This window comes from Oncorhynchus gorbuscha, linkage group LG08 (genome assembly GCF_021184085.1).
Source record: "Oncorhynchus gorbuscha isolate QuinsamMale2020 ecotype Even-year linkage group LG08, OgorEven_v1.0, whole genome shotgun sequence".
Taxonomy (NCBI): Eukaryota; Metazoa; Chordata; class Actinopteri; order Salmoniformes; family Salmonidae; genus Oncorhynchus; species Oncorhynchus gorbuscha.
The window spans coordinates 67,380,504-67,405,509 of NC_060180.1; the positions used below are offsets into that span (position 1 = coordinate 67,380,504).

Sequence of the window (25,006 nt, forward strand, 5' to 3'; positions counted from 1 at the left end):
GTTGTAAATTAATACACCAATTGATTTTGAGCTTTGGAGAGAAACCCTTTGCTTGCACAAAAAATGTGGTTAGTAGTTATCAAGGTTTAGCTTAATTTGTACACAACATTGATTTTTATTTATTTATATATGAATGAAAAGTTACATATACATTTTTGGGAGTTGGGTTGGACTGTTATTTTCAGGGAAGTCACCTTATGTTTGATATTAATGAAGACTGAAGTCAGATCCGTTGAATTAACACGAGTGTGAGAACAGACAGTTGCAGTAATATATGCCATTTAGCAGACGCTTTTATCCAAAGCGACTTACAGTCATGTGTGCATACATTCTACGTATGGGTGGTCCCGGGGATCGAACCCACTACCCTGGCGTTACAAGCGCAGGACACAGGACCACCTTAGTGTTTGTAACATGTTTATAGCCAAAGAAAAGATTACAGTAATTAGGACTATTCAGTCCAACATCAAATCCATCAGAAAACACTGGAAGCAGATGACAAGATTCTATGAAAGTGGGAAAAGTTGTGACATTACTCTTGAATTACAGCTCCTCCCCCAGATGGTGATTGGAACGTGCAGCAAGTCAATGAAATTATACATTCAAATATATTATTAACATGAATATAATGACTGATAAACAGTATAAAATCATTGAAAATACAGTACAATAGTTCACATCTGCAGAACATGATGTACCACTAGAATTTTAATCTGCTATGCCTTGGATCATATAATCCATCAAACCTTCTGGACAGTTTTCACAGTCAGTTGAAATTTCAGATCAGGTCGCTTCGCCCGAACGATGTCGTAGATCTAGTAGAGAAAATAGATCACTATTTAGTTCAACTCAAGCTCATCTAATCTAGATCTTATTTTCCAATATAAATAATTGTATAATAGATCAATCATATGCATTGGAACTTTATATAAAATATCCTACCTGGGATATAGATAAACATTTAAATAATATAAAAAAACACCATGATTGAATGAGGAAATGTAAGCTGACTCTAGACTGGATCAACTGTGGTCTAAATGTCAGCTGACTCTAGACTGGATCAACTGTGGTCTAAATGTCAGCTGACTCTAGACTGGATCAACTGTGGTCTAAATGTCAGCTGACTCTAGACTGAATCAACTGTGGTCTAAATGTCAGCTGACTCTAGACTGGATCAACTGTGGTCTAAATGTCAGCTGACTCTAGACTGGATCAACTGTGGTCTAAATGTCAGCTGACTCTAGACTGGATCAACTGTGGTCTAAATGTCAGCTGACTCTAGACTGGATCAATTGTGGTCTAAATGTCAGCTGACTCTAGACTGGATCAACTGTGGTCTAAATGTCAGCTGACTCTAGACTGGATCAACTGTGGTCTAAATGTCAGCTGACTCTAGACTGGATCAACTGTGGTCTAAATGTCAGCTGACTCTAGACTGGATCAACTGTGGTCTAAATGTCAGCTGACTCTAGACTGGATCAACTGTGGTCTAAATGTCACCTGACTCTAGACTGGATCAACTGTGGTCTAAATGTCAGCTGACTCTAGACTGGATCAATTGTGGTCTAAATGTCAGCTGACTCTAGACTGGATCAATTGTGGTCTAAATGTCAGCTGACTCTAGACTGGATCAACTGTGGTCTAAATGTCAGCTGACTCTAGACTGGATCAACTGTGGTCTAAATGTCAGCTGACTCTAGACTGGATCAACTGTGGTCTAAATGTCAACTGACTCTAGACTGGATCAACTGTGGTCTAAATGTCAGCTGACTCTAGACTGGATCAACTGTGGTCTAAATGTCAGCTGACTCTAGACTGGATCAACTGTGGTCTAAATGTTACCTGACTCTAGACTGGATCAACTGTGGTCTGAATGTCAGCTGACTCTAGACTGGATCAACTGTGGTCTAAATGTCACCTGACTCTAGACTGGATCAACTGTGGTCTAAATGTCAGCTGACCCTAGACTGGATCAACTGTGGTCTAAATGTCAGCTGACTCTAGACTGGATCAACTGTGGTCTAAATGTCAGCTGACTCTAGACTGGATCAACTGTGGTCTAAATGTCAGCTGACTCTAGACTGGATCAACTGTGGTCTAAATGTCAGCTGACTCTAGACTGGATCAACTGTGGTCTAAATGTTACCTGACTGAAGAAAGAACCAACTGTTGTCTCATTTAGCTCCTGATAAGATTGGACAGCGACCTGAAGAATTGCAAATCCTATATTTGGGCAAGAATATTGAAATTATTTCAGTAAATAAAAGACAATTAGCCGAGTATCATAATTCTATGTATTTATTTGATGCTTAAATACCCACCACTTTCCAGGGGTTTAGTACCAAAAGGTGGGTCCACATAAGGGGTAGTAAGAGTTGTCACCTGTGTCGTGGTTGCCCTTGGTCCCATTGTAGGTGTTGAAGCTGATGGGGTAAATATTGACATGAAGCTGTATCTCTCATTAGCCTGAAACCCAAACCTGTTTAAGGATAAACATTCCACTCCCTGTACTCCGTGTCATATACAAAACATTACATTATAAGGAGTGGAATGATAGCCCAAACAGACTAGTACCCATTCTAGTATATATATTTTAGGATCACAACAAGCAATACAAAAATACAAAATAAAGTCGTTTTGACAGTAGTCATCACACTTCTCTACTTCCTACTATATTTTAAATATCAGCATTTGATCCACATTTAATCATCTGATTTTTTTCAATTGAATTGTTCCATTGTTTTCCACATATCATTTTAGTTGTTGTTGACTTACTCATTACTACTAGCTCATTACTAATGACTGGAAGATACATATCTTCACTGATATCTGGGTTTGGTTATGCTTCAACCGGCATTTTTTTCTGGACTGAACCTCTGACATTTTCTTTTCAAATCATGAACATTAAAAACATGTTAAATTGATAACTTACCAAAGGATTGCCCTGCAGACAAAGCAACACATCCAACACAAAATAATAGGAAAAGCATGATGTTGTTTCAGACGACAGAGCACCGACTGAGCTGTGATGTGGGAAGATTCTGTTCAGAGAGTCCAGTCCGTCTGACAATCTATGTTCAACATGAGGAAGTTGACTCTTCTATTCATCGTGGGAGGGATTTGCCATTTAAATAATGCCCAGGTTTTCAAAAATTCATTTGAGGCACAAACCACCTCCTATTTTAACAGCTATGAGGAAGTTGTTCCATATATATATATCTCACAAGATTTTATGTCAAAACCTCAACCAATATTTTTTAAATGCCCAATGAAGATGTTTTTTTTACAATCTCAATATCACATCATTTCTGGGTAACAATTAAGCACCTTACTGTGATTGTTTTCAATTAAAATTTAAAAAGAAACAAAAATTGGTTCTTAACAAAGATAAATTTCTCAAGCAAGAATTTTGTCACCAGGCAGGCCAAAACACCATCCCACCAAAACAGCCTTAAATTTCAGGTGGTCTTTTCAAACAGCTCTTACTCTAAAAGGGCATTATCATAATTTTAACAGTATTATTCCAACCTCATAGTGTGGAAATATATATATAACACAGGAAAAAAAAGAAGTTTTTGACTACATTGGGCAGTTAAACAAAACAAGTGTATTATCAACTAATTGATCATTCTGACAAGCAACCATCTATTTTATTGGGATATATCCAGAAACACATTGCCAGGAGTAAAAATTAATTTAGAAAAAGTACATATTTTTTATGCACATTTTACAATACAATTCTATAAAAGGTTAGCTGACAAATGGAAAATATGTGCATTTCAAAGAAAAGGAAAATCATATATTATTTAAGTGTATTTCTCATATCACTGCCAGTTGTCCCAGTTCTTAAAAAAAAAAAAATCAACAACATGCAAATCAAATCAACTCACCAGTACACATTGAACAGTGACACACATTCTCTTTCCTAATGGCACTACAGTCACATTAGCCTTCTGGTGCTGTAAGTGAGGCTGTCCTATTGTGGGGTTTCTCTATGGGCTCTGGCGCTTGCTACCGCTGCTGCTGCTGGTGGAGCTGGGTGGATGGGAGTCCCGTGGAGAGGTGAGAGGAGGGGACGTAACGGACAACCCCAGACCCAGCTCCAGAGTCTTAACAGGGGGAGACTGCACTGACGCCGCCCTTGGGCTGCTGCTGGCTGAAGACCCAGCTGACCTGAAATGGAAAAATACAAAATACATTTAAGAAGCTATATTTTACAAGAACATATTGATATACAATGAGTGTACAAAACATGCTCTTCCCATGACAGACTGACCAGGTGAATCCAGATGAAAACTATTATCCCTTATTGATGTCACCTGTTAAATAAATCAACTTTGATCAGTAGAAGACAGGTTAAGGAAGGATTTCTAAGCCTTAAGACAATTGAGACATGGATTGTGTACAGTGCATTCGTAAAGTATTCAGACCCCTTGACTTTTTCCAAATTTTGTTACATTATAGCCTTATTCTAAAATGGATTAACTTGTTTGACAATGCAATTTATTTTTTATTTTTTTAATGTTTGCAAATAAATCCTTAAAATAAACGGAGTGTCGCTGCACAGCTATTTTCAGGTTTCTCCAGAGATGTTTCGGGTTTTGCAAACATTTCTAAAAACCTGACTTTCACTTTGACACCATATATCTTCAGAGCTCGTGCTGCTAGGTGACCTAAACAGGGACATGCTTAACACCCCGGCCATCCCACAATCTAAGATTGATGCCCTCAATCTCACACAAATTATCAATTATCAATGAACCAGGTACAACCCCAAAGCTGTAAACACGGGCACCCTCATAGATATCATCCTAACCAACTTGCCCTCTAAATATACCTCTGCCGTTTTCAGAGGTGTATTCTGTTTTTGGGTCTTCAATCAAACGACCACCCCTCATCACTGTCAAACGCTCCCCAAAACACTTCAGCGAGCAGGCCTTTCTAATCGACCTGGCCCGGGTATCCTGGAAGGATATTGACCTCATCCCATCAGTAGAGGATGCCTGTTTTTTAACATTTTTATTCCTTCCTCACCATCTTAAATAAGCATGCCCCATTCAAGAAATTTACAACCAGGAACAGATATAGCCCTTGGTTCTCTCCAGACCTGACTTCCCTTAACCAACACAAAAACATCCTGTGGCCGTTCTGCATCAAAATCGAACAGCCCCCGTGATGTGCAACTTTTCAGGGAAGTTAGAAACCAATATACACAGGCAGTTAGAAAAGCCAAGGCTAGCTTTTTCAAGCAGAAATTTGCTTCCTGCAACACAAACTCAAAGTTCTGGGACACTGTAAAGTCCATGGAGAATAAGAGCACCTCCTCCCAGCTGCCCACTGCACTGAGGATAGGAAACTCTGTCACCACCGATAAATCCACTACAATTGAGAATTTCAATAAGCATTTTTCTTCGGCTGGCCATGCTTTCCACCTGGTTACCCCTACCCCGGTCAACAGCACTGCACCCCCCACAGCCACTCGCCCAAGACTTCCCCATTCCTCCTTCTCCCAAATCATGTCAGCTGATGTTCTGAAAGAGCTGCAAAATCTGGACCCCTATAAATCAGCCGGGCTAGACTATCTGGAACCTTTCTTTCTAAAATTATCTGTTGAAATTGTTGCAACCCCAATTACTAGCCTGTTCAACCTCTCTTTCGTGTCGCCTGAGATTCCCAAAGATTGGAGCTCACAGAGCACTGCACCTGTTCATAGCCCATCTGTATACAGCCCATCTATCTACCTCATTCCCATACTGTATTTATTTATTTAGCTCCTTTTGCACCACAGTATCTCTACTTGCACATCCATCTTTTGCACATCTACCATTCCAGTGTTTAATTGCCATATTGTAATTACTTCACCACCATGGCCTATTTATTGCCTTAACTCCCTTATTTGACCTTATTTGCACTCACTGTATATAGACTTTTTCTTCTTCTTTTTTTCTACTGTATTATTGACTGTATGTTTTGTTCATTCCATGTGTAACTCTGTGTTGTTGTATGTGTCGAACTGCTATGCTTTATCTTGGCCAGGTCGCAGTTGCAAATGAGAACTTGTTCTCAATGAGCTTACCTGGTTAAATAAAGGTGAAATAAAAAATAAATAAAAAATAAATCCTCATCGGCAGACTCAACAGCCTTGTTTTTTTAATGATTGCCTCGCCTGGTTCACCAACTACTTCTCTGATAGTTCAGTGTGTCAAACCAAGCCTGTTGTCCGGGCCTCTATGTCTCTATGGGGGTGCCACAGGGTTCAATTCTTGGATCGACTCTCTTCTCTGTATTCATCAATGATGTCGCTCTTGCTGCTGGCGAGTCTCTGATCCACCTCTACGCAGACGACACCATTCTGTATACTTCTGGCCCTTCTTTGGACACTGTGTTAACAACCCTCCAGACGAGCTTCAATGCCATACAACTCTCCTTCCATGCCCTCCAACTGCTCTTAAATACAAGTAAAACTAAATGCATGCTCTTCAACCGATCCCTGCCTGCACCTGCCCGCCCCTCCAGCATCACTACTCTGGACGGTTCTGACTTATAATATGTGGACAACTACAAATACCTAGGTGTCTGGTTAGAGCACGCGCTCCAGCAGGTATATCTCTCTGGTCACCCCCGAAGCCAATTCCTTCTTTGGCCGCCTCTATTTCCAGTTCTCTGCTGCCCATGACTGGAACGAACTACAAAAATCTCCCTCACTAGCTTTAAGAACCATCTGTCAGAGCAGCTCACAGATCACCGCACCTGTACATAGCCCATCTATAAATATCCCATCAACTACCTCTTCCCCTACTGTATTTATTTATTTTGCTCCTTTGCACCCCATTATTTCTACTTTGCACATTCACCTACTGCAAATCTACCATTCCAGTGTTTTACTTGCTATGTTGTATTTACTTTGCCACCATGACCTATTTATTGCCTTTACCTCCCTTATCTCACCTCATTTGCTCACATTGTATATAGACTTATTTTTCTACTGTATTCAAATCAAATTTTATTTGCCACATACACATGGTTAGCAGATGTTAATGCGAGTGTAGCGAAATGCTTGTGCTTCTAGTTCAGACAATGCAGTAATAACCAACAAGTAATCTAACTAACAATTCCAAAACTACTGTCTTATACACACAAGTGTAGAGGGATAAAGAATATGTACATAAAGATATATGAATGAGTGATGGTACAGAGCGGCATAGACAAGATGCAGTAGATGGTATCGAGTACAGTATATACATATGAGATGAGTATGTAAACAAAGTGGCATAGTTAAAGTGGCTAGTGATACATGTATTACATAAAGATGCAGTAGATGATATAGAGTACAGTATATACGTATACATATGAGATGAATAATGTAGGGTATGTAAACATTATATTAGGTAGCATTGTTTAAAGTGGCTAGTGATATATTTTACATCATTTCCCATCAATTCCCATTATTAAAGTGGCTGGAGTTGAGTCAGTGTGTTGGCAGCAGCCACTCAATGTTAGTGGTGGCTGTTTAACAGTCTGATGGCCTTGAGATAGAAGCTGTTTTTCAGTCTCTCAGTCCCAGCTTTGATGCACCTGTACTGACCTCGCTTTCTGGATGATAGCGGGGTGAACAGGCAGTGGCTCGGGTGGTTGTTGTCCTTGATGATTTTTATGACCTTCCTGTAACATCGGGTGGTGTAGGTGTCCTGGAGGGCAGGTAGTTTGCCCCCGGTGATGCGTTGTGCAGACCTCACTACCCTCTGGAGAGCCTTACGGTTGTGGGCGGAGCAGTTGCCGTACCAGGCGGTGATACAGCCCGCCAGGATGCTCTCGATTGTGCATCTGTAGAAGTCTGTGAGTGCTTTTGGTGACAAGCCAAATTTCTTCAGCCACCTGAGGTTGAAGAGGCGCCTTCTTCACGATGCTGTTTGTGTGGGTGGACCAATTCAGTTTGTCTGTGATGTGTATGCCGAGGAACTTAAAACTTGCTACCCTCTCCACTACTGTTCCATCGATGTGGATAGGGGGGTGTTCCCTCTGCTGTTTCCTGAAGTCCACAATCATCTCCTTAGTTTTGTTGACGTTGAGTGTGAGGTTATTTTCCTGACACCACACTCAGAGGGCCCTCACCTCCTCCCTGTAGGCCATCTCGTCGTTGTTGGTAATCAAGCCTACCACTGTTGTGTCGTCCGCAAACTTGATGATTGAGTTGGAGGCGTGCGTAGCCACGCAGTCGTGGGTGAACAGGCAGTACAGGAGAGGGCTCAGAACGCACCCTTGTGGGGCCCCAGTGTTGAGGATCAGCGGGGTGGAGATGTTGTTGCCTACCCTCACTACCTGGGGGCGGCCCGTCAGGAAGTCCAGTACCCAGTTGCACAGGGCGGGGTCGAGACTCAGGGTCTCGAGCTTGATGACGAGCTTGGAGGGTATTATGGTGTTAAATGCCGAGCTGTAGTCGATGAACAGCATTCTCACATAGGTATTCCTCTTGTCCAGATGGGTTAGGGCAGTGTGCAGTGTGGTTGAGATTGCATCGTCTGTGGACCTATTTGGTCGGTAAGCAAATTGGAGTGGGTCTAGGGTGTCAGGTAGGGTGGAGGTGATATGGTCCTTGACTAGTCTCTCAAAGCACTTCATGATGACGGAAGTGAGTGCTAAGGGGCGGTAGTCATTTAGCTCAGTTACCTTAGCTTTCTTGGGAACAGAAACAATGGTGGCCCTCTTGAAGCATGTGGGAACAGCAGACTGGGATAGGGATTGACTGAATATGTCCGTAAACACACCAGCCAGCTGGTCTGCGCATGCTCTGAGGGTGCGGCTGGGGATGCCGTCTGGGCCTGCAACCTTGCGAGGGTTAACACGTTTAAATGTTTTACTCACCTCGGCTGCAGTGAAGGAGAGGCCGCGTGTTTTGGTTGCAGGCCGTGTCAGTGGCACTGTATTGTCCTCGAAGCGGAAAAAAAGTGATTTAGTCTGCCTGGGAGCAAGACATCCTGGTCCGTAACGGGGCTGGTTTTCTTTTTATAATCCGTGATTGACTGTAGACCCTGCCACATACCTCTTGTGTCTGAGCCGTTGAATTGAGATTCTACTTTGTCTCTATACTGACGCTTAGCTTGTTTGATTGCCTTGCGGAGGGAATAGCTACACTGTTTGTATTCAGTCATGTTTCCGGTCACCTTGCCCTGATTAAAAGCAGTGGTTTCAGTTTCACACGAATGCTGCCCTCAATCCACGGTTTCTGGTTTGGGAATGTTTTAATCGTTGCTATGGGAACGACATCTTCAACGCACGTTCTAATGAACTCACACACCGAATCAGCGTATTCGTCAATGTTGATGTCTGACGCAATACATCCCAGTCCACCTGATGGAAGCAGTCCTGGTGTGTGGAATCAGATTGGTCGGACCAGCGTTGGACAAACCTCAGCGTGGGAGCTTCTTGTTTTAGTTTCTGTCTGTAGGCAGGGATCAACAAAATGGAGTCGTGGTCAGCTTTTCTGAAAGGAGGGCGGGGCAGGGCCTTATATGCGTCGCAGAAGTTAGAGTAGCAATGATCCAAGGTTTTGCCAGCCCTGGTTGTGCAATCGATATGCTGATACAATTTAGTGAGTCTTGTTTTCAGATTAGCCTTGTTAAAATCCCCAGCTACAATGAATACTGCCTCAGGATGTGTGGATTCCAGTTTGCAAAGAGTCAAATAAAGTTCGTTCAGGGCCATCGATGTGTCTGCTTGGGGGGGGAATATATACGGCTGTGATTATAATTGAAGATAATTCCCTTGGTAGATAATGCGGTCGACATTTGATTGTGAGGAATTCTAAATCAGGTGAACAGAAGGACTTGAGTTCCTGTATATTGTTGTGGCCACACCACGTCTTGTTAGCCATAAGGCATACGCCCCCGCCCCTCTTCTTACCAGAAAGAGGTTTGTTTCTGTCGGCGCGATGCGTGGAGAAACCAGCTGTCTGCACCGACTCCGATAGAGTCTCTCCAGTGAGCCATGTTTCCGTGAAGCAAAGAACGTTACAGTCTCTGATGTCCCTCTGGAATGCTACCCTTGCTCGGATTTCATCAACCTTGTTGTCAAGAGACTGGACATTGGCGAGAAGTATACTGGGGAGTGGTGCACGATGTGCCCGTCTCCGGAGTCTGACCAGAAGACCGCTTCGTTTCCCTCTTTTACGAAGTCGTTTTTTTGGGTCGCCGGCTGGGATCCATTCCGTTGTCCTGGGTGAAAGAAAGAACGCAGGATCCGCTTCGCGAAAGTCATATTCTTGGTCGTACTGATGGTGAGTTGACGCTGCTCTTATATTCAGTAGTTCTTCTCGACTGTATGTCATGAAACCTAAGATGACCTGGGGTACTAATGTAAGAAATAACACGTAAAAAAAACAAAAAACTGCATAGTTTCCTAGGAACGAGAAGCGAGGCGGCCATCTCTGTCGGCGCCGGAAGTTCATTATGCGCCGGAAGTTATTATTGACGGTGTGTTTATTTTACTCCATGTGTAACTCAACTGGGGCGGCAGGGTAGCCTAGTGGTTAGAGAGTTGTACTAGTAACCGAAAGGTTGCAAGTTCATATCCCTGAGCTGACAAGGTACAAATCTGTCGTTCTGCCCCTGAACAGGCAGTTAACCCACTGTTCCTAGGCCGTCATTGAAAATAAGAATTTGTTCTTAACTGACTTCCCTAGTTAAATAAAGGTAAAATAAAAAATAACTTGCCTACCTGGTTAAATAAAGGCAAATTATTTATTTATTTTAATTTTTTTAATTATGGGGTATTGTGTGTAGATTGATGGGGAAAGAAATTGATTTAATCCATTTTAAAATAAGACTAACACAATGTGGAAAAAGGGAAGGGGTCTGAATACTTTCCGAATGCACTGTACGTGTGCCATTCATAGGGTGATTGGGCAAGACAAAAGATTAAGTGCGTTTTGAACGGTGTATGGTAGTAGGTTGACACCGGTTTGTGTCAAGAACTGCAACGCTGCTGGGTTTTTCACTCTCAACAGTTTCCCGTGTATATCAAGAATGGTCCACCACCCAAAAGAAATTCAGCCATGGGAAACATTGGAGTCAACATGGGCCAGCATCCCTGTGGAACGCTTTCGACACCTTGAAGAGTCCATGCACTGACAAATTGAGGCTGTTCTGAAGGTATTCCTAATGTTTTGTACACTCCGTGTAAATTATCAGGAGATATTATTGGAAACTTTGAGATTCAGAAATAACAGTATGGACAATTCCGTTGTAGCAATCTAAAAACAAGGCATCCAAAAAACAGCTAAACAGGAAAAACCTTTGGGGTTTTAAAATGTGTCAGGAAGAAAAGGAATGTAGCTTTCAGATATGTCCCTAACTGTAAGTCTCTCAATTTTTACCCGTCGGCCCCAAAAAGGTATCTCTAGAGGGTATTTGGCTGCAGAGTGTATATTGTAGACTCCTGAGCTAGATAGACTGTGTAAAATAGTTGTGACGTACCTGAGAGAGACGGAGCTGCGAGCAGAGTTAGTCTTTGAGCTCTGTCGGCTGGTAGGGGTGGAAGCTGGAGACGGCAGGGGCAAGTTGGCCTGGGACACATACAGTACACACAAATTAAATTAGACCTTTTTAAGTCCTGAGTAAAAGGCCATCCAAAGTGAGACTTAGTGGGATGGGTCAACTTCTGGATGGGTCAACTTCTTGTTTGCGTTCAGAGTGAGTTGCCAGAAATGGATTAGTTTAGATTTATTAGATTGGTTTGAAACCTAGCTATCCCTAAAACCTTACATTTAGCATTTCCTTGAATCAACTAACATCAGGGCAATTCGCTGTCAGAATTTCAGAATGTCATTGCCTTGCCCAACTCTACAAGGCTAAAAAGGTATAATTCACACACCTTCACTTTTAGATTTTTTTTTCTTTGTTTCTCCCTATAGGAGAACCCTTTGGTTGTGAATAATGTTAATTTACTGGTAAAAGGTTTTGATTCTACTAATTGAAGAACCCATCTTGGTTCTAGGTGGCCTCTTTTTTCAAAGACTGTATTATCAGGTGTATGAAGAAAAACATCATACTTTTTTTTCTTCTCCCCAATTTCGTGGTATCCAATTGTTACTACTATCTTGTCTCATCGCTACAACTCCTGTACGGGCTCGGGAGAGACGAAGGTTGAAAGTCATGAGTCCTCCGATACACAACCCAACCAAGCCGCACTGCTTCTTAACACAGCGCGCATCCAACCCGGAAGTCAATATGTCGGAGGAAACACCGTGCACCTGGCAACCTTGGTTAGCGCGCACCGCGCCGGGCCCGCCACAGGAGTCGCTGGTGCGCGATGAGACAGGATATCCCTACTGGCCAAGCCCTCCCTAACCCGGACGACGCTAGGCCAATTGTGCATCGCCCCACAGCCTGGGCGCAAACCCAGAGTCTCTGATGGCACAGCTGGCGCTGCAGTACAGCGCCCTTAACCGCTGCGCCACCCGGGAGGCCCTACTTTTTATAGTAAAAAGAAAAGAAGGCTACCTGGACAAAGTACATGTGTAGAGCTGATCTGAGGTCAGGTTGTTCCTCCATGGCAACCAGCAGCATCTTGTTGATATTCTTATTGAAGTCCTTCAGCTCCCTCAGCTCAATGTCCCTCTCCTCAAATGTCTCCTCCTTGGCCTTCTTGGCCGACCGGATCTCTTTGGTCAGTTTGGAGCACTGTCATGGAGGATAGCAAGGGATGAACACATAGCAGTGATAAGTAGGGCCAGGATTTTTTCCTGACCCTATGACCAACTAATGTTTATGACTGCCTATGACAGACGTTATATGTCTTGTGTAGCTGTTATAAAGGCTTTATGAATGCATACGTAAGGGGGCTACAGTAAAGTACATTTCATATTTCATATTTTTCTTTCGTCATTGAAGAATGGTGTGAACTCACTTGTTGCGATGGTGTGAATTGTTGGGTGGTGGTATCAAACCTGCTTAGTGACCCTGTGGAGTTTCTCCTGCTGGGAAACCAGTTCTCTGTTCAGAGACATGATATGTGACTGGGTCTCTTCAGTCCTCACATTCTGAATGGCCTCCTCTTGAAGCAGGTTGTCGAGTGTATTGTTCATGCCCTTCCGATTTAAATCACACACACGCACACACACACACACAGTTATGATTGCACTGTCTGGTAGTTAAGAGTGAGTTGTCAGTCAAGTCTATATTGGACCTGTTGTTCTTGGACACAAGCAGCCAATGTAAGGCGTGTGATGAAGACGAAAGAGATCATGATAGGGCTTAGGACATATCTAACACACTGTACATGGGAAAGGCAGAGAGAGACAGAGAGGTAAAGTAACAACATGGAAATTAAGTACACAAAAGATGATTCTACTCCAGTTTCATGTGAGAAGATGATGGCCTGGTGGAAAACCCATGCTCACGTCAAGTCTAGGACCAGGAGTTTTCCTGATCAGGTTAAGTAGTCCAGTACAACTCCAGACCCCAGTCATGGTTGGTTTGGTGGAGAAGTACCTGAATGTCCTCCTGCAGTTCTCGGATCTGCCTCCTCTTGTACTTGTACTTCTCCTCAGCAGCTCTCTTCTGCTCATCCAGCTTCAGTTTCTCCTGATACTCCTCACCTTCAAAACAGAGTTTTGGGTTCATTGTTAACTTCTATAAAAACATTAAAAGGGTTGTACCAACACACTTTACAGCATGAAGCAAGAAATAAAAACCAAAACAGAGTTTAAAAGGAAGGCCTCCCGAGTGGCGCAGCAGTCTAAGGCACTGCAGTGCTTGAGGTGTCACTACAGATCCAGGTTCAATCTCGGGCTGTGTCGCAGCCGGCCGCGAATGGGAGACCCATGAGGTGATGCACAATTGGCCCACCGTCGTCCAGGAAGCATTTGGCCGGCCAGGATGTCCTTGTCCCATCGCGCTATAGCGAATCCTGTGGCGGGCCAGGCACTTGCACAGTGACCCTTCGCCAGTTGTGAGGTGTTTCCTCCGACACATTGGTGCGGCTGGCTTCCAGGTTAAGCGGGCATTGTGTCAAGAAGCAGTGCGGCTTGGCGGGGTCGTGTTTCGGAGGACGCATGGCTCTCGACCTTCGCCGCGTCCGTACAGGAGTTGCAGCGATGGGACAAGACTAACTACCAATCGGGGAGAAAAAGGAGTAAAAAACTAAAACAAAGAGTATAAAAGGATCTGAACAGAACAACAATACAAAACAACCACCACATTAAAGTTATAAAATAGTTTAGAAATAGTATATCCTCTCATCTGATTATGTTGGGTTTTCCCTTCATAGATATAGAACACTGATAACATTGATGCTTGTGTTACTATGGTGATGGCATAGAGTCAATATTTATTGCTGGCATATTTGTGTCATCTTTTTTGGGGGGGAGGGGGAGGTGGAGGCATAGAGTCCGAGCCACTTTAATAATTGGATGTAATAAATGTATCATTAGTTACTTAAACAATGACACTTTATATAATGTTTACATACCCTACATTACTCATGTCATATGTATATACTGTACTCATATGTATATACTGTATGTATATACTGTACCATCTACTGCATCTTGCCTATGCAGTTCGGCCATCGCTCATCCATATATTTATATGTACACATTCTTAATCATTCCTTTACACTTGTGTGTATAAGGTAGTTATTGTGAAATTGTTAGATTACTTGTTAGATATTACTGCATGGTCGGAACTAGAAGCACAAGCATTTCGCTACACTCACATGAACATCTGCTAATCATGTGTATGTGACCAAAAAATGTGATTTGTTGGAATCAGTTTATCTCACAGGGAACCTTTCCTCATACAGTACGCACTGGACTCAGTCACTTTGTTGAAGGATTTGCGATAGGTTGTGTTGCGGCTGTTGACGACGTGGAGAGTGTTCTCCAGCGCTCGGATCTCCTTCTCCATCTTGCGGATCTTGGCGTCCAAATCGTCTCCCTCACGTTGGAGCTCCTCCTTCTCTTGGGCAGCCTTATGAAAAGCACATCACCCACGGTAGAAAGTAAAATGGTAAAACGTTTTTTTTCTCAATTGATTTGTAAACAAAGTTCCATGTTCTCAAAACAATTAACAACTGTCAAAACTACAGTTGCAAGAAAAAGTATGTGAACCCTTTGGAATTACCTGGATTTCTGCATAAATTGGTCAAGAAATGTGATCTTCCTCTAAGTCACAACAATAGACAAACACAGTGTGCTTCAACTAATAACACACAAATTATTGTATTTTCCTTGCCTATATTGAATACATAATTTAAACATTCAGTATAGGTTGAAAAAAGTATGTGAACCCCTAGGCTAATGACTTTTCCAAAAGCGAATTGGAGTCAGGAGTCAGCTAACCTGGAGTCCAATCAATGAGACGAGATTGGATATTTTGGTTAGAGCTGCCCTGGAATATAAAAAACGATCAAAAAATCTGATTTTGCTATTCACATGAAGCATTGCCTGATGTGAAACATGACTCGAACAAAAGACCAAAAGACCTAAGATTAAGAATTGTTGACTTGCATAAAGCTGGAAAGGGTTACAAAAGTATCTCTAAAAGCCTTGATGTTCATCAGTCCACAGTAAGACAAATTGTCTATAAATGGAGAAAGTTCAACACTGTTGCTACTCTCCCTAGGAGTGGCTGTCCTGCAAAGATGACTGCAAGAGCAAAGCACAGCATGCTCAATGGAGGTTAAGAATAATCCTAGTGTCAGCTAAACACTTACAGAAATCTCTGGAACATGCTAACTTCTCTGTTCTCTGTTGAGTCTACAACACGTAAAACACTAAAGAATGGTGTTCATGGGAAGACACCATGGAAGAAGCCCATGCTGTCTAAAAAACCCATTGCTGCACGTCTGAAGTTCGCAAAAGCGCACCTGGATGTTCCACAGCGCTACTGGCTAAATATTCTGTGGACAGATGAAACTACAGTTGAGTTGTTTGGAAGAAACACAACACTGTATGGAGAAAAAAAAGGCACAGCACACCAACATCAAAACCTCATCCCAACTGTAAAGTATGGTGAAGGGAGCATCATGGTTTGGGCTCCTGTCCTGGACAACTTGCTATCGTCGACGGAAAAATTAATTCCCAAGTTTATCAAGACATTTTGCAGGAGAATGTAAGGCTCTGTCCCCCAATTGAAGCTCAACAGAAGTTGTGTGATGCAACAGGACAACGACCCAAATCAAAAGAATGGCTTCAACAGAAGAAAATCCTGACCTCAACCCGATGGAGATGCTGTGGCATGACCTCGAGAGCGGTTCACACCAGACATCACAAGAATATTGCTGAACTGAAACAATTTTGTAAATAGGAATGGTCCAAAATTCCTCCTGACCGTTGTGCTGGTCTGATCCGCAACTATAGAAAACGTTTGGTTATTGCTGCCAAAGGAGGGTCAACCAGTTATTAAATCCAAGGGTTCACATACCGTACTTTTCCCACCCTCCACTGTGAATGTTTACACGGTGTGTTCAATAAAGACATAAAAACTTATAATTGTTTGTGTTATTAGATTAAGCAAACTGTGTTTGTCTATTGTTGTCAAATTATATGACCGATTTATGCAGAAATCCAGGTAATTTCAAAGAGTTTACATACAGTGGGGAGAACAAGTATTTGATACACTGCCGATTTTACAGGTTTTCCTACTTACAAAGCATGTAGATGTCAAATCAAAAATCCAGAAAATCACATTGTATGATTTTTAAGTAATTAATTTGCATTTTATTGCATGACATAAGTATTTGATCACCTACCAACCAGTAAGAATTCCGGCTCTCACAGACCTGTTAGTTTTTCTTCAAGAAGCCCTCCTGTTCTCCACTCATTACCTGTATTAACTGCACCTGTTTGAAATCATTACCTGTATAAAAGAAACCTGTCCACACACAATCAAGCAGACTCCAACCTCTCCACAATGGCCAAGACCAGAGAGCTGTGTAAGGACATCAGGGATGAAATTGTAGACCTGCACAAGGCTGGCATGGGCTACAGGACAATAGGCAAGTAGCTTGGTGAGAAGGCAACAACTGCTGGCGCAAATATTCAAAAATTTAAGAAGTTCAAGATGACGGTCAATCCCCCTCGGTCTGGGGCTCCGTGCAAGATCTCACCTCGTGGGGCATCAATGATCATGAGGAAGGTGAGGGATCAGCCCAGAACTACACGACAGGACCTGGTCAATGACCTGAAGAGAGCTGGGACCACAGTATCAAAGAAAACCATTAGTAACACACTACGCCGTCGTAGACTAAAATCCTGCAGCGCATGCAAGGTCCCCCTGCTCAAGCCAGCGCATGTCCAGGCCCGTCTGAAGAGGAGGAATGGGAGAAGGTCAGGTGGTCTGATGAGACAAAAATAGAGCTTTTTGGTCTAAACTCCACTCGCCGTGTTTTGAGGAAGAAGAAGGATGAGTACAACCCCAAAAACACCATCCCAACTGTTAAGCATGGAGGTGAAAACATCATTCTTTGGGGATGCTTTTCTGCAAAGGGGACAGGACGACTGCACCGTATTGAGGGGAGGATGGATGGGGCCATGTATCGCGAAATCTTGGCCAACAACCTCCTTGCCTCAGTAAGAGCATTGAAGATGGGTCGTGGCCTGGTCTTTCAGCATGACAACGACCCGAAACACACAGCCAGGGCAACTAAGGAGTGGCTCCGTAAGAAGCATCTCAAGGTCCTGGAGTGGCCTAGCCAGTCTTTAGACCTGAACCCAATAGAAAATCTTTGGTGGGAGCTGAAAGTCCGTATTGCCCAGCGACAGCCCCGAAACCTGAAGGATCTGGAAAAGGTCTGTATGGAGGAGTGGGGCAAAATCCCTACCTCAGTGTGTGCAAACCTGGTCAAGAACTACAGGAAACGTATGATCTCTGTAATTGCAAACAAAGGTTTCTGTACCAAATATTAAGTTCTGCTGTATCAAATACTTATGTCATGCAATAAAATGCAAATTAATTACATAAAAATCAATCTGATTTTCTGGATTTTTGTTTTAGATTCCGTCTCTCACAGTTTAAGTGTATCTATGATAAAAATTGCAGACCTCTACATGCTTTGTAAGTAGGAAAACCTGCAAAATCGGCAGTGTATCAAATACTTCTTCTCCCCACTGTACTTTTTCTTGACACTGTATATATTTTTTCACAATAAGCCAAATCAATTATTAACTGAAGCAATAGTTTTTTTTTGGTGTCTGAAGGAATTCTCACCTTGATCACATAATAAGCCTGTGATTTTTCCTCTTCTCCCTCGGGAGCAGCCATTGAGACAGTCATAATCTCATAGCGTTTCCTCATCTTGTCGACCTTGGACAGTCTCTCATGCACCTCAGCACTGAAATTAATCAATCAATGTATGCATAGAATAATTTGAGAGTGCTCTTCCCGACCATTGATGGCCTGATAAATCCTACCCCCGTAAACCTATGTGTAATTTCCTCCACATTTAAAATGTGCTGAGCTTGAGGCATATTTCAGAGAAGTTTTTATTGTTATTCTTATGTAGTAAATATTTTAGTTTCCATTTTCATTGTTTTGATTTATTTTTTCCTGTGACGCACATTGCATGTCTGAAATGTGCTGTATAAATAAAGCTTGATTTGATTAGACATAGAATATACACAATGGCTCAAAACACCAAGTGTCCAGCTATCCTATGTTCAATTCATTGGACATCTTTCTTTTCAAGGGCCGCATTACCACTTTATAGGAGCCTTGGGCCAACCCCCTCGTATGGCACTGGATCATCAAGCCCTGTATTCAGAGAGCATCTCAGAGTAGGAGTGCTGATCTGGAATCAGTCCCCCCCCCCGTCCATACAATCTTATTCATTATGATCTAAAAGACTCTGAATATCTGAATATGGGCCCAGGTATGTTAGTACTGGGAAGGAGAAAAAGTCTGCACACCCTGTGGATCCCCATGACCAGGTTCAGGGTTTAAAGGCATCAGATAAATAGCCTCAATGGCCAAAATCCCAAAGTATCCCTTTAAGAACACGTCACTATACTGTATGGGTAATAGGGTATCTTTTGGGAGCCCGTCTTAGACATACCTGAGTCCTTGGCGCTCCTGGTCAGTGATCTTGACCTGCTTGTTGAGCATCTCCCGGTGCGCTTTAATCTCCTCCTCCCGTTCCCTCATGGCCGTCTGCAGCTGCAGCCGCCGTTTCTCCAGCGAGAGCACGCTGTCCGCCTTGTTGTACAGCAGGTCACGCAGACGCTTGATCTCCAGCTTCAGGATGTTGTCCTCCACCATGGTGTCCTGAAGGTCAAAGGTCAGAGGCAACGAGTGGCTGTGTAAGAGTACGAGTTTCACATAATCGTTTTATTTAATAAGATTGATAAAGTCAAGGTTGGCTGAGTAAAACTGCAGTGACAGTGACTGTGTGTGCGCCTGCGTTCTCACCTGCTTCTTGAGCCGGAGCTTCTTCAGTTCCTTGTCGGAGATGTGGTTGAACAGGTGCAGCTCCTCGATCTTGGTGGTTAGGTCACTCTTCTCAGCTCCCGTCTTCTCCGCCTCTTTCCTCACACAGCGAATATCATCCTGTCAGACGACAGAAACAGTAAAATCACAAAATGTCTATAAATATTTTTTTATGATTAGTTAAAATGTAATTATATGGTAACTGTAAATAGAGACTAATTTGAAAACAGAAAATTTGAGAAAAAAAAACACCAACAATTTTTTATGATTTCTATGATAAGATAGGGTTGCAAGAAATAGTCTTCCTACTTTTAAGGTGACAAAAACAACAGAAATAACCAAATCATCAGGAAAAATAGTATCAAGAACATTCTACAGTACGAGAGAGAGAGGTCTGTCCACCTGGAGCTTCTTGAGTTGGGTGGTGAGCATGGTGGCCGTCCTCTTCTTCTCTTCCAGCCTGTTGGCCAGCTTTTGGGCCTTCTTCTCCAGGACCTGCTTCTCCTCCGTGTTCACCTCGCCACGCAGACGCAACATCTTCCTCTCCAGCAGCTGGATCTGGAAGTCCTGGAGTAGCAAAGTTTGAGGTGGAGAGGGAGTTAGTGATGTACCCACTAGACCAAGCATACACCTCAAGACCAGCTGTATAGGTCGTGAAGAGGGCACGACAACACCTTTCCCCCCCTCAGGACACTGAAAAGATTTGATTTGTTTACCCTAATGGTAGAGGGAGATGTGATGACATTAGGGCGAACGCTAGCTATAACGGTCATGGTGGTAGAAATAGATAATGATCATATGGCAGTGGTCTAAGGGCTATCTGAAAGCGTCTGTTGAATGACCATGCTGTTATTACTATTCAAGTCGAAGGTTATTTGTCACACGCGCCGATTACAACAGACCTTACAGTGAAATGCTTAATTACAAGCCCTTAACCAACAAAAAACAGTTAAGAAAAATATGAGTTAAGAAAAAAACATTTACTAAATAAACTAAAGTAAAAAAATAAAAGAGCAACAATAAAATAACAATAACGAGGATATATACAGGGGGTACAGGTTAGTCGAGGTAATTGAGGTAATATGTACACATAGGTAGGGGTAAAGTGACTATGCATAGATAATAAACAGGGTGTGTATTGCATATTGTTAGTGATAGGAAAATAACAACTAGAGAAAGAATAGTGTTTCTGCTGTCTAGCCTGGTTGTAGATGATCTCCTGCTGCTTGAGGGAGTTCTGGTCCAGTTTACTGAGGCGGCTGTCCAGGTTGGAGAGAACCACCCGGCTCCCAGAGAGCACGGCCATGGAGTCTTTCTCCTTCAACCTCAGGGCCTGTACCTCCTGGCTCTCGCGGAACAGCACCTCGCGGTGGCGGTGCAGTTGGGCGTCCATGTCCTGCAGCCCACGACAGACGCAGAATGAGACAGTTCACCACAACATGGTCAAGAGTACATTAACCAACACAATGTGACACTGAAGTCAACACATGGTTCACCAGCTCCAAAGAAAGACATCCGAGATGTTTCCCTGGTTGGCAAAATTATGAAAGAGAACCAATACACAATGTAACACTACATTCCTCATGGGAATGAATAGAATGACATCAGCGCATCTAAATGAAAATAACTAAATGTGAGAATACAGTCAGTCAGAATAGGATTTAATGTATCAGTTTGATTGATACAATGTTCATATACTTTTAAATATCTAGCGATATCGAGTTCATATTGTGACCATTGCAAGGTAAAATGCACAGTTAGCTCAAAGCAAACGCAGCCTGCCATCCCAGTACCATGCAGACACTCTTTCCGATAAACATACTGATATTAGAACAAAAACATTGTTTTATCATGTGGAGTGCACTCACTTTGATAGTTTGCTCCTCTTCCTTCAGTACTTGCTCCATCTGAGCGGCCCTCTCCTCCACGCTGAGGGTCGTCTCAGTCACTGTCTTCAGCTTCTCCTCCAGGGCTGTGTTATGAAGCTTGGCCCCCTTTATCCTGGGCCAGGTTCGTTCACACACACACACACACACACACACACACACACACACACACACACACACACACACACACACACACACACACACACACACACACACACACACACACACACACACACACACACACACACACACACACACACACACACACACACACGAACTAGTGAGAGGGTGGGTGTTCCACATAATTACATATAGAATCCCTGTGAGGGGATTCATTTAAATGTAAACGGTTAGTTCCCCCCAAAACGATGCCTCCAATTATTCCTATTTGACTGGTACTGAGGCCTGCCAATCTCTATGTCACACTTGTTGTTTTTGTCCTGGATGTCCTTTTTCATGTTGGCTAGCTGGGACCTCATGGACTCGACATCAGTAGCTGCTCTGTCCACTGTCCCTTTCAGACTCTCCAACTAGAAAGAGATATGTGATAATAACATATAAGACAAGCCATCATTCCCATAGAAAGAAGTCATACAGAATAAAAATACCTGTCAGCAGAAAGCTGACTTTTTTAATCACTTTCTTGAACAAGACACTATAAATGTAATTACATGCATATAAATGCTGATGAATTGCTGATGAATTGCAATGTTATAATGCCTGTAAATATTTGCAAATGATGAAAAACGAATTTGTTAATGTTTCATCCTGGGAAGAAAGCTAGGGACAACAGACACACAACAGACAGACTCACCTCGTCCTGTAGTCTGGTGCGGTTACTCTCCTGCTCCTGGAACTCCCGTCTCAGCTTGGCCGCCTGCCGGTCGGCCATGGCTATCTTCTTCTCGTACTCCTTGTTGTTCTCCGTCTCGCTCTCCAGGAAGGCCTTCTTCTCCTTGATCACTCCATTCCTCTCTCTGATGTCCTGGTTGACTTGGGTGAGGAGCTGGAAATATATAGCAAAATCCATTGCTTACATTGTCAGGCCATTATTTTTTAGAAACTTCACAGTTGTACATCAGTCACTTTCATGTAGCCTTTTTTATGATTTTGATGGACTAATCTTAAGAAGGTGTCGTAATATGAAAAGGGGTGTTGAAACAGTGTTGTTTCAACTATAAAAAACCTATAAAACACATGTAATCGTTTCTGGACCAAGTGATTATGTGAAAAAGTAAACTAGTGTCTTTACAATAGTTTCAAACTGCTATAATATTCCTAGCCTAGTTGAAATTGACAAAATGATAGTGAAGCAAAGTGAGTGTAGCATTCAATCTGGTTTATCCAGGCTATGATATCCCATCGTCATCTTAAATATTGTATGACTGACTGACTGTAATGACTGCAGGCTGCCATCTAGTGGTTACCATTGAACACTGCTGCATCTCGCTATCTCTTTTCTTCATCTGCTCGATGGTGTTCTCCCACTGGTGGATCAGCTCCTGTCTCTCTAGGTGAGCCTGGCGGAAGTTTTCTGCTGTCTTATCCAGACCAATCTGTTGGCAGAGCACAACTACAATACATGAGACACACTCTGATGGATATCAACAGGGAAAAAGAAATGCTTTCTGTTTGATGTGGGAAGTATAAATCTCTAGTGTGTCAACAATGGACACACAGTAGCTTAAATGTCAACAAAATATTATTCGTTGACTGATATTCCCGTGTTGTTCTGTACTAGTTAATGTACTGAACTGTAAGATAGCTGGTGTTTTAGACCTGTGCTGATATGGTCTCAGTCAGTTCGTTGTCCAGTGCCTTGTGCTTTTGGTTGGCCTCAAGCGTCATCTTCTCTATCAACAAAGTGAGCTCCTGTAAACAAAGAATGCAAACAGTAGTTTAGAAAATAGATTGTTGTACTGTTCATTAAGAATATCCCATTGTCAGTGAATTGTTCATTCTAGAGGATCCTGAAAGGAATGTAGTTGCTTGCCACTGTAACTGAGATCCAAGACCACACAGGTTTTCGTACCCACATCAGTCGGTTACTCACAACACCCATGACGTACCCGTATCCTGCTCTCATCCTGCTGGGCGTACTTGATGATGGCCATGGTGTCCTCGTCCTTGTGTGCCGACTCCTCAAGCCAGGCATCCAGGGTCTGCTGGTCCCAATTCAGCTGGCTTTTCAGCTCTTCCAGCTTCTGGGTGGCTTTGAAGATGTTGTTCTGAGGAAACAGATGGCTAGACATTTATCTAATACAGTGGAACATACACTGCATATATTGTATGTTCTGGTGAATACTAGCAGTTGGAAATAGAACTACAGGCCAGAGAATTCTCAGTCATGGAGAGAGAGAGAGGTCTTTCCTCAAAACAATGCTGTTTTGAGGAAAGACCTCTATTTTAGAACAGAAAGACCAGGATGTTGATGGTACGTAGAATAACCTCTTGTGCATTCTTCTTCTCCCTCAGAGCTCCAAGCTCGTTGTCCAGCTGTGCAATCTCCTGACGCAGGCGGCCCACCTCTCTCTCTGCCAGGGCCTTGAAATGCATCTCCGACTCAGTCTCTTTCTCCCTGGCTTTGCACAGAGCCTGATACAGTACAGATACAAAATAAACCAGTTATAGGACAGCATTTCAAAGTTGTTGCAAAACAATTACTGACATACCTGTGTTCGCATGGTATTATTAATTCATCCTTGCATAAACATAATTACTTAGCAATATAACTACCAGTCATACAGTAATGGGTGTAGATCTATGCATGAGCTAAATAGTTTTGGGTCAGAACCTCAGAAGTCTATTTTCATGGAATTCCAAAATGGGCAAGTAGCTTTACCTGAGTTTGAGATAACTCCTGCCTAACATTTGTCAGGTGTTCAGCCATGGCTTGTATTCTATCCTTGTATCCACCAAGTTTGTTCTCCAGTTGTAACTTCTGATTTTGTTTCATTTGAAGCTGTGGAGAGGCAGGAAGTGCAAATGACAGTCATATTTCACATTGGACTGATGTTCATCCCAGGTCACGTTACCTGTTTCGTTTTAGCTAGCTAACGTTCGCTAACTAACTTAGATCCCTACCAACTGTCCGCTATGTAACTGGGGCAAAAATATTTCGATTTATATAAAATACAGATGAAACAAATGAAATGTCAGATATTCTGGTACAGATAATCTAATAAACTGTTAGCTAACAGACACTTACCTCATCTTCCAAACCTTTATTTTCTGCATTGGCAACTGGGATGGCAAAGCCCTCGTCCCAGCCTACCTCGGATAAAAGTATGTTCGACATTTTTTCTGTATGACTAAATTCCAAGTTTTAGAACTGAATATCAAGCCAGCCCAATATGCCAACTAATTATTTACAATAAGTAATAAATTCCTACTTTGTTCTATTTTTGACAACTTGTAAAGGGTCATAACATGCTACAAAACCGCCGTGTTGTCAATGCTGGCCCCTAGCAACCGTGTCAGGTGGTTAGTTACCACATCATCCGGTTGTAAAATAAAATCGCACGCGTCACAAGAGTGCCACACAACTACCACCACTTGGCAATGCATGCTACCGGAGTCACTGTACTCAGTTTATCCACTAAAAACTTTGTGAATCACACCAAAAGGTTAGAATTGAATTACTATTTTACAATAAACCCTCCTGCCTATTTTCTATCCAACTTACATAATTAACATTGT

At 42.6% G+C, this 25,006-nt stretch overlaps 1 protein-coding gene and 1 long non-coding RNA gene across 2 annotated transcripts; both read right to left on the reverse strand.

Moving 5' to 3' along the window:
* Positions 1–402: 402 nt before the first annotated feature.
* LOC124042078 lies at positions 403–3,375 on the reverse strand. The gene is made up of 4 exons (XR_006840036.1): positions 2,933–3,375; positions 2,322–2,423; positions 2,147–2,223; positions 403–815 (listed from the first exon to the last, which is right to left on the reverse strand). It is a non-coding gene; the product is annotated as an uncharacterized LOC124042078 (long non-coding RNA).
* Positions 3,376–3,442: 67 nt separating this feature from the next.
* On the reverse strand, positions 3,443–24,931 carry ccdc39 (coiled-coil domain containing 39). Its single transcript, XM_046360403.1, has 20 exons — positions 24,516–24,931; positions 24,150–24,269; positions 23,756–23,902; positions 23,377–23,535; positions 23,087–23,179; positions 22,735–22,863; positions 22,122–22,313; positions 21,734–21,837; positions 21,290–21,422; positions 20,623–20,817; positions 19,824–19,988; positions 19,404–19,541; positions 19,051–19,259; positions 18,207–18,330; positions 14,807–14,966; positions 13,488–13,594; positions 12,944–13,084; positions 12,498–12,677; positions 11,472–11,560; positions 3,443–4,173 (listed from the first exon to the last, which is right to left on the reverse strand). The coding sequence occupies exons 1-20, from the start codon at positions 24,603–24,605 to the stop codon at positions 3,993–3,995; spliced, it is 2,856 nt and encodes a 951-aa protein (XP_046216359.1). The 5' UTR covers positions 24,606–24,931; the 3' UTR covers positions 3,443–3,992.
* Positions 24,932–25,006: the final 75 nt, after the last annotated feature.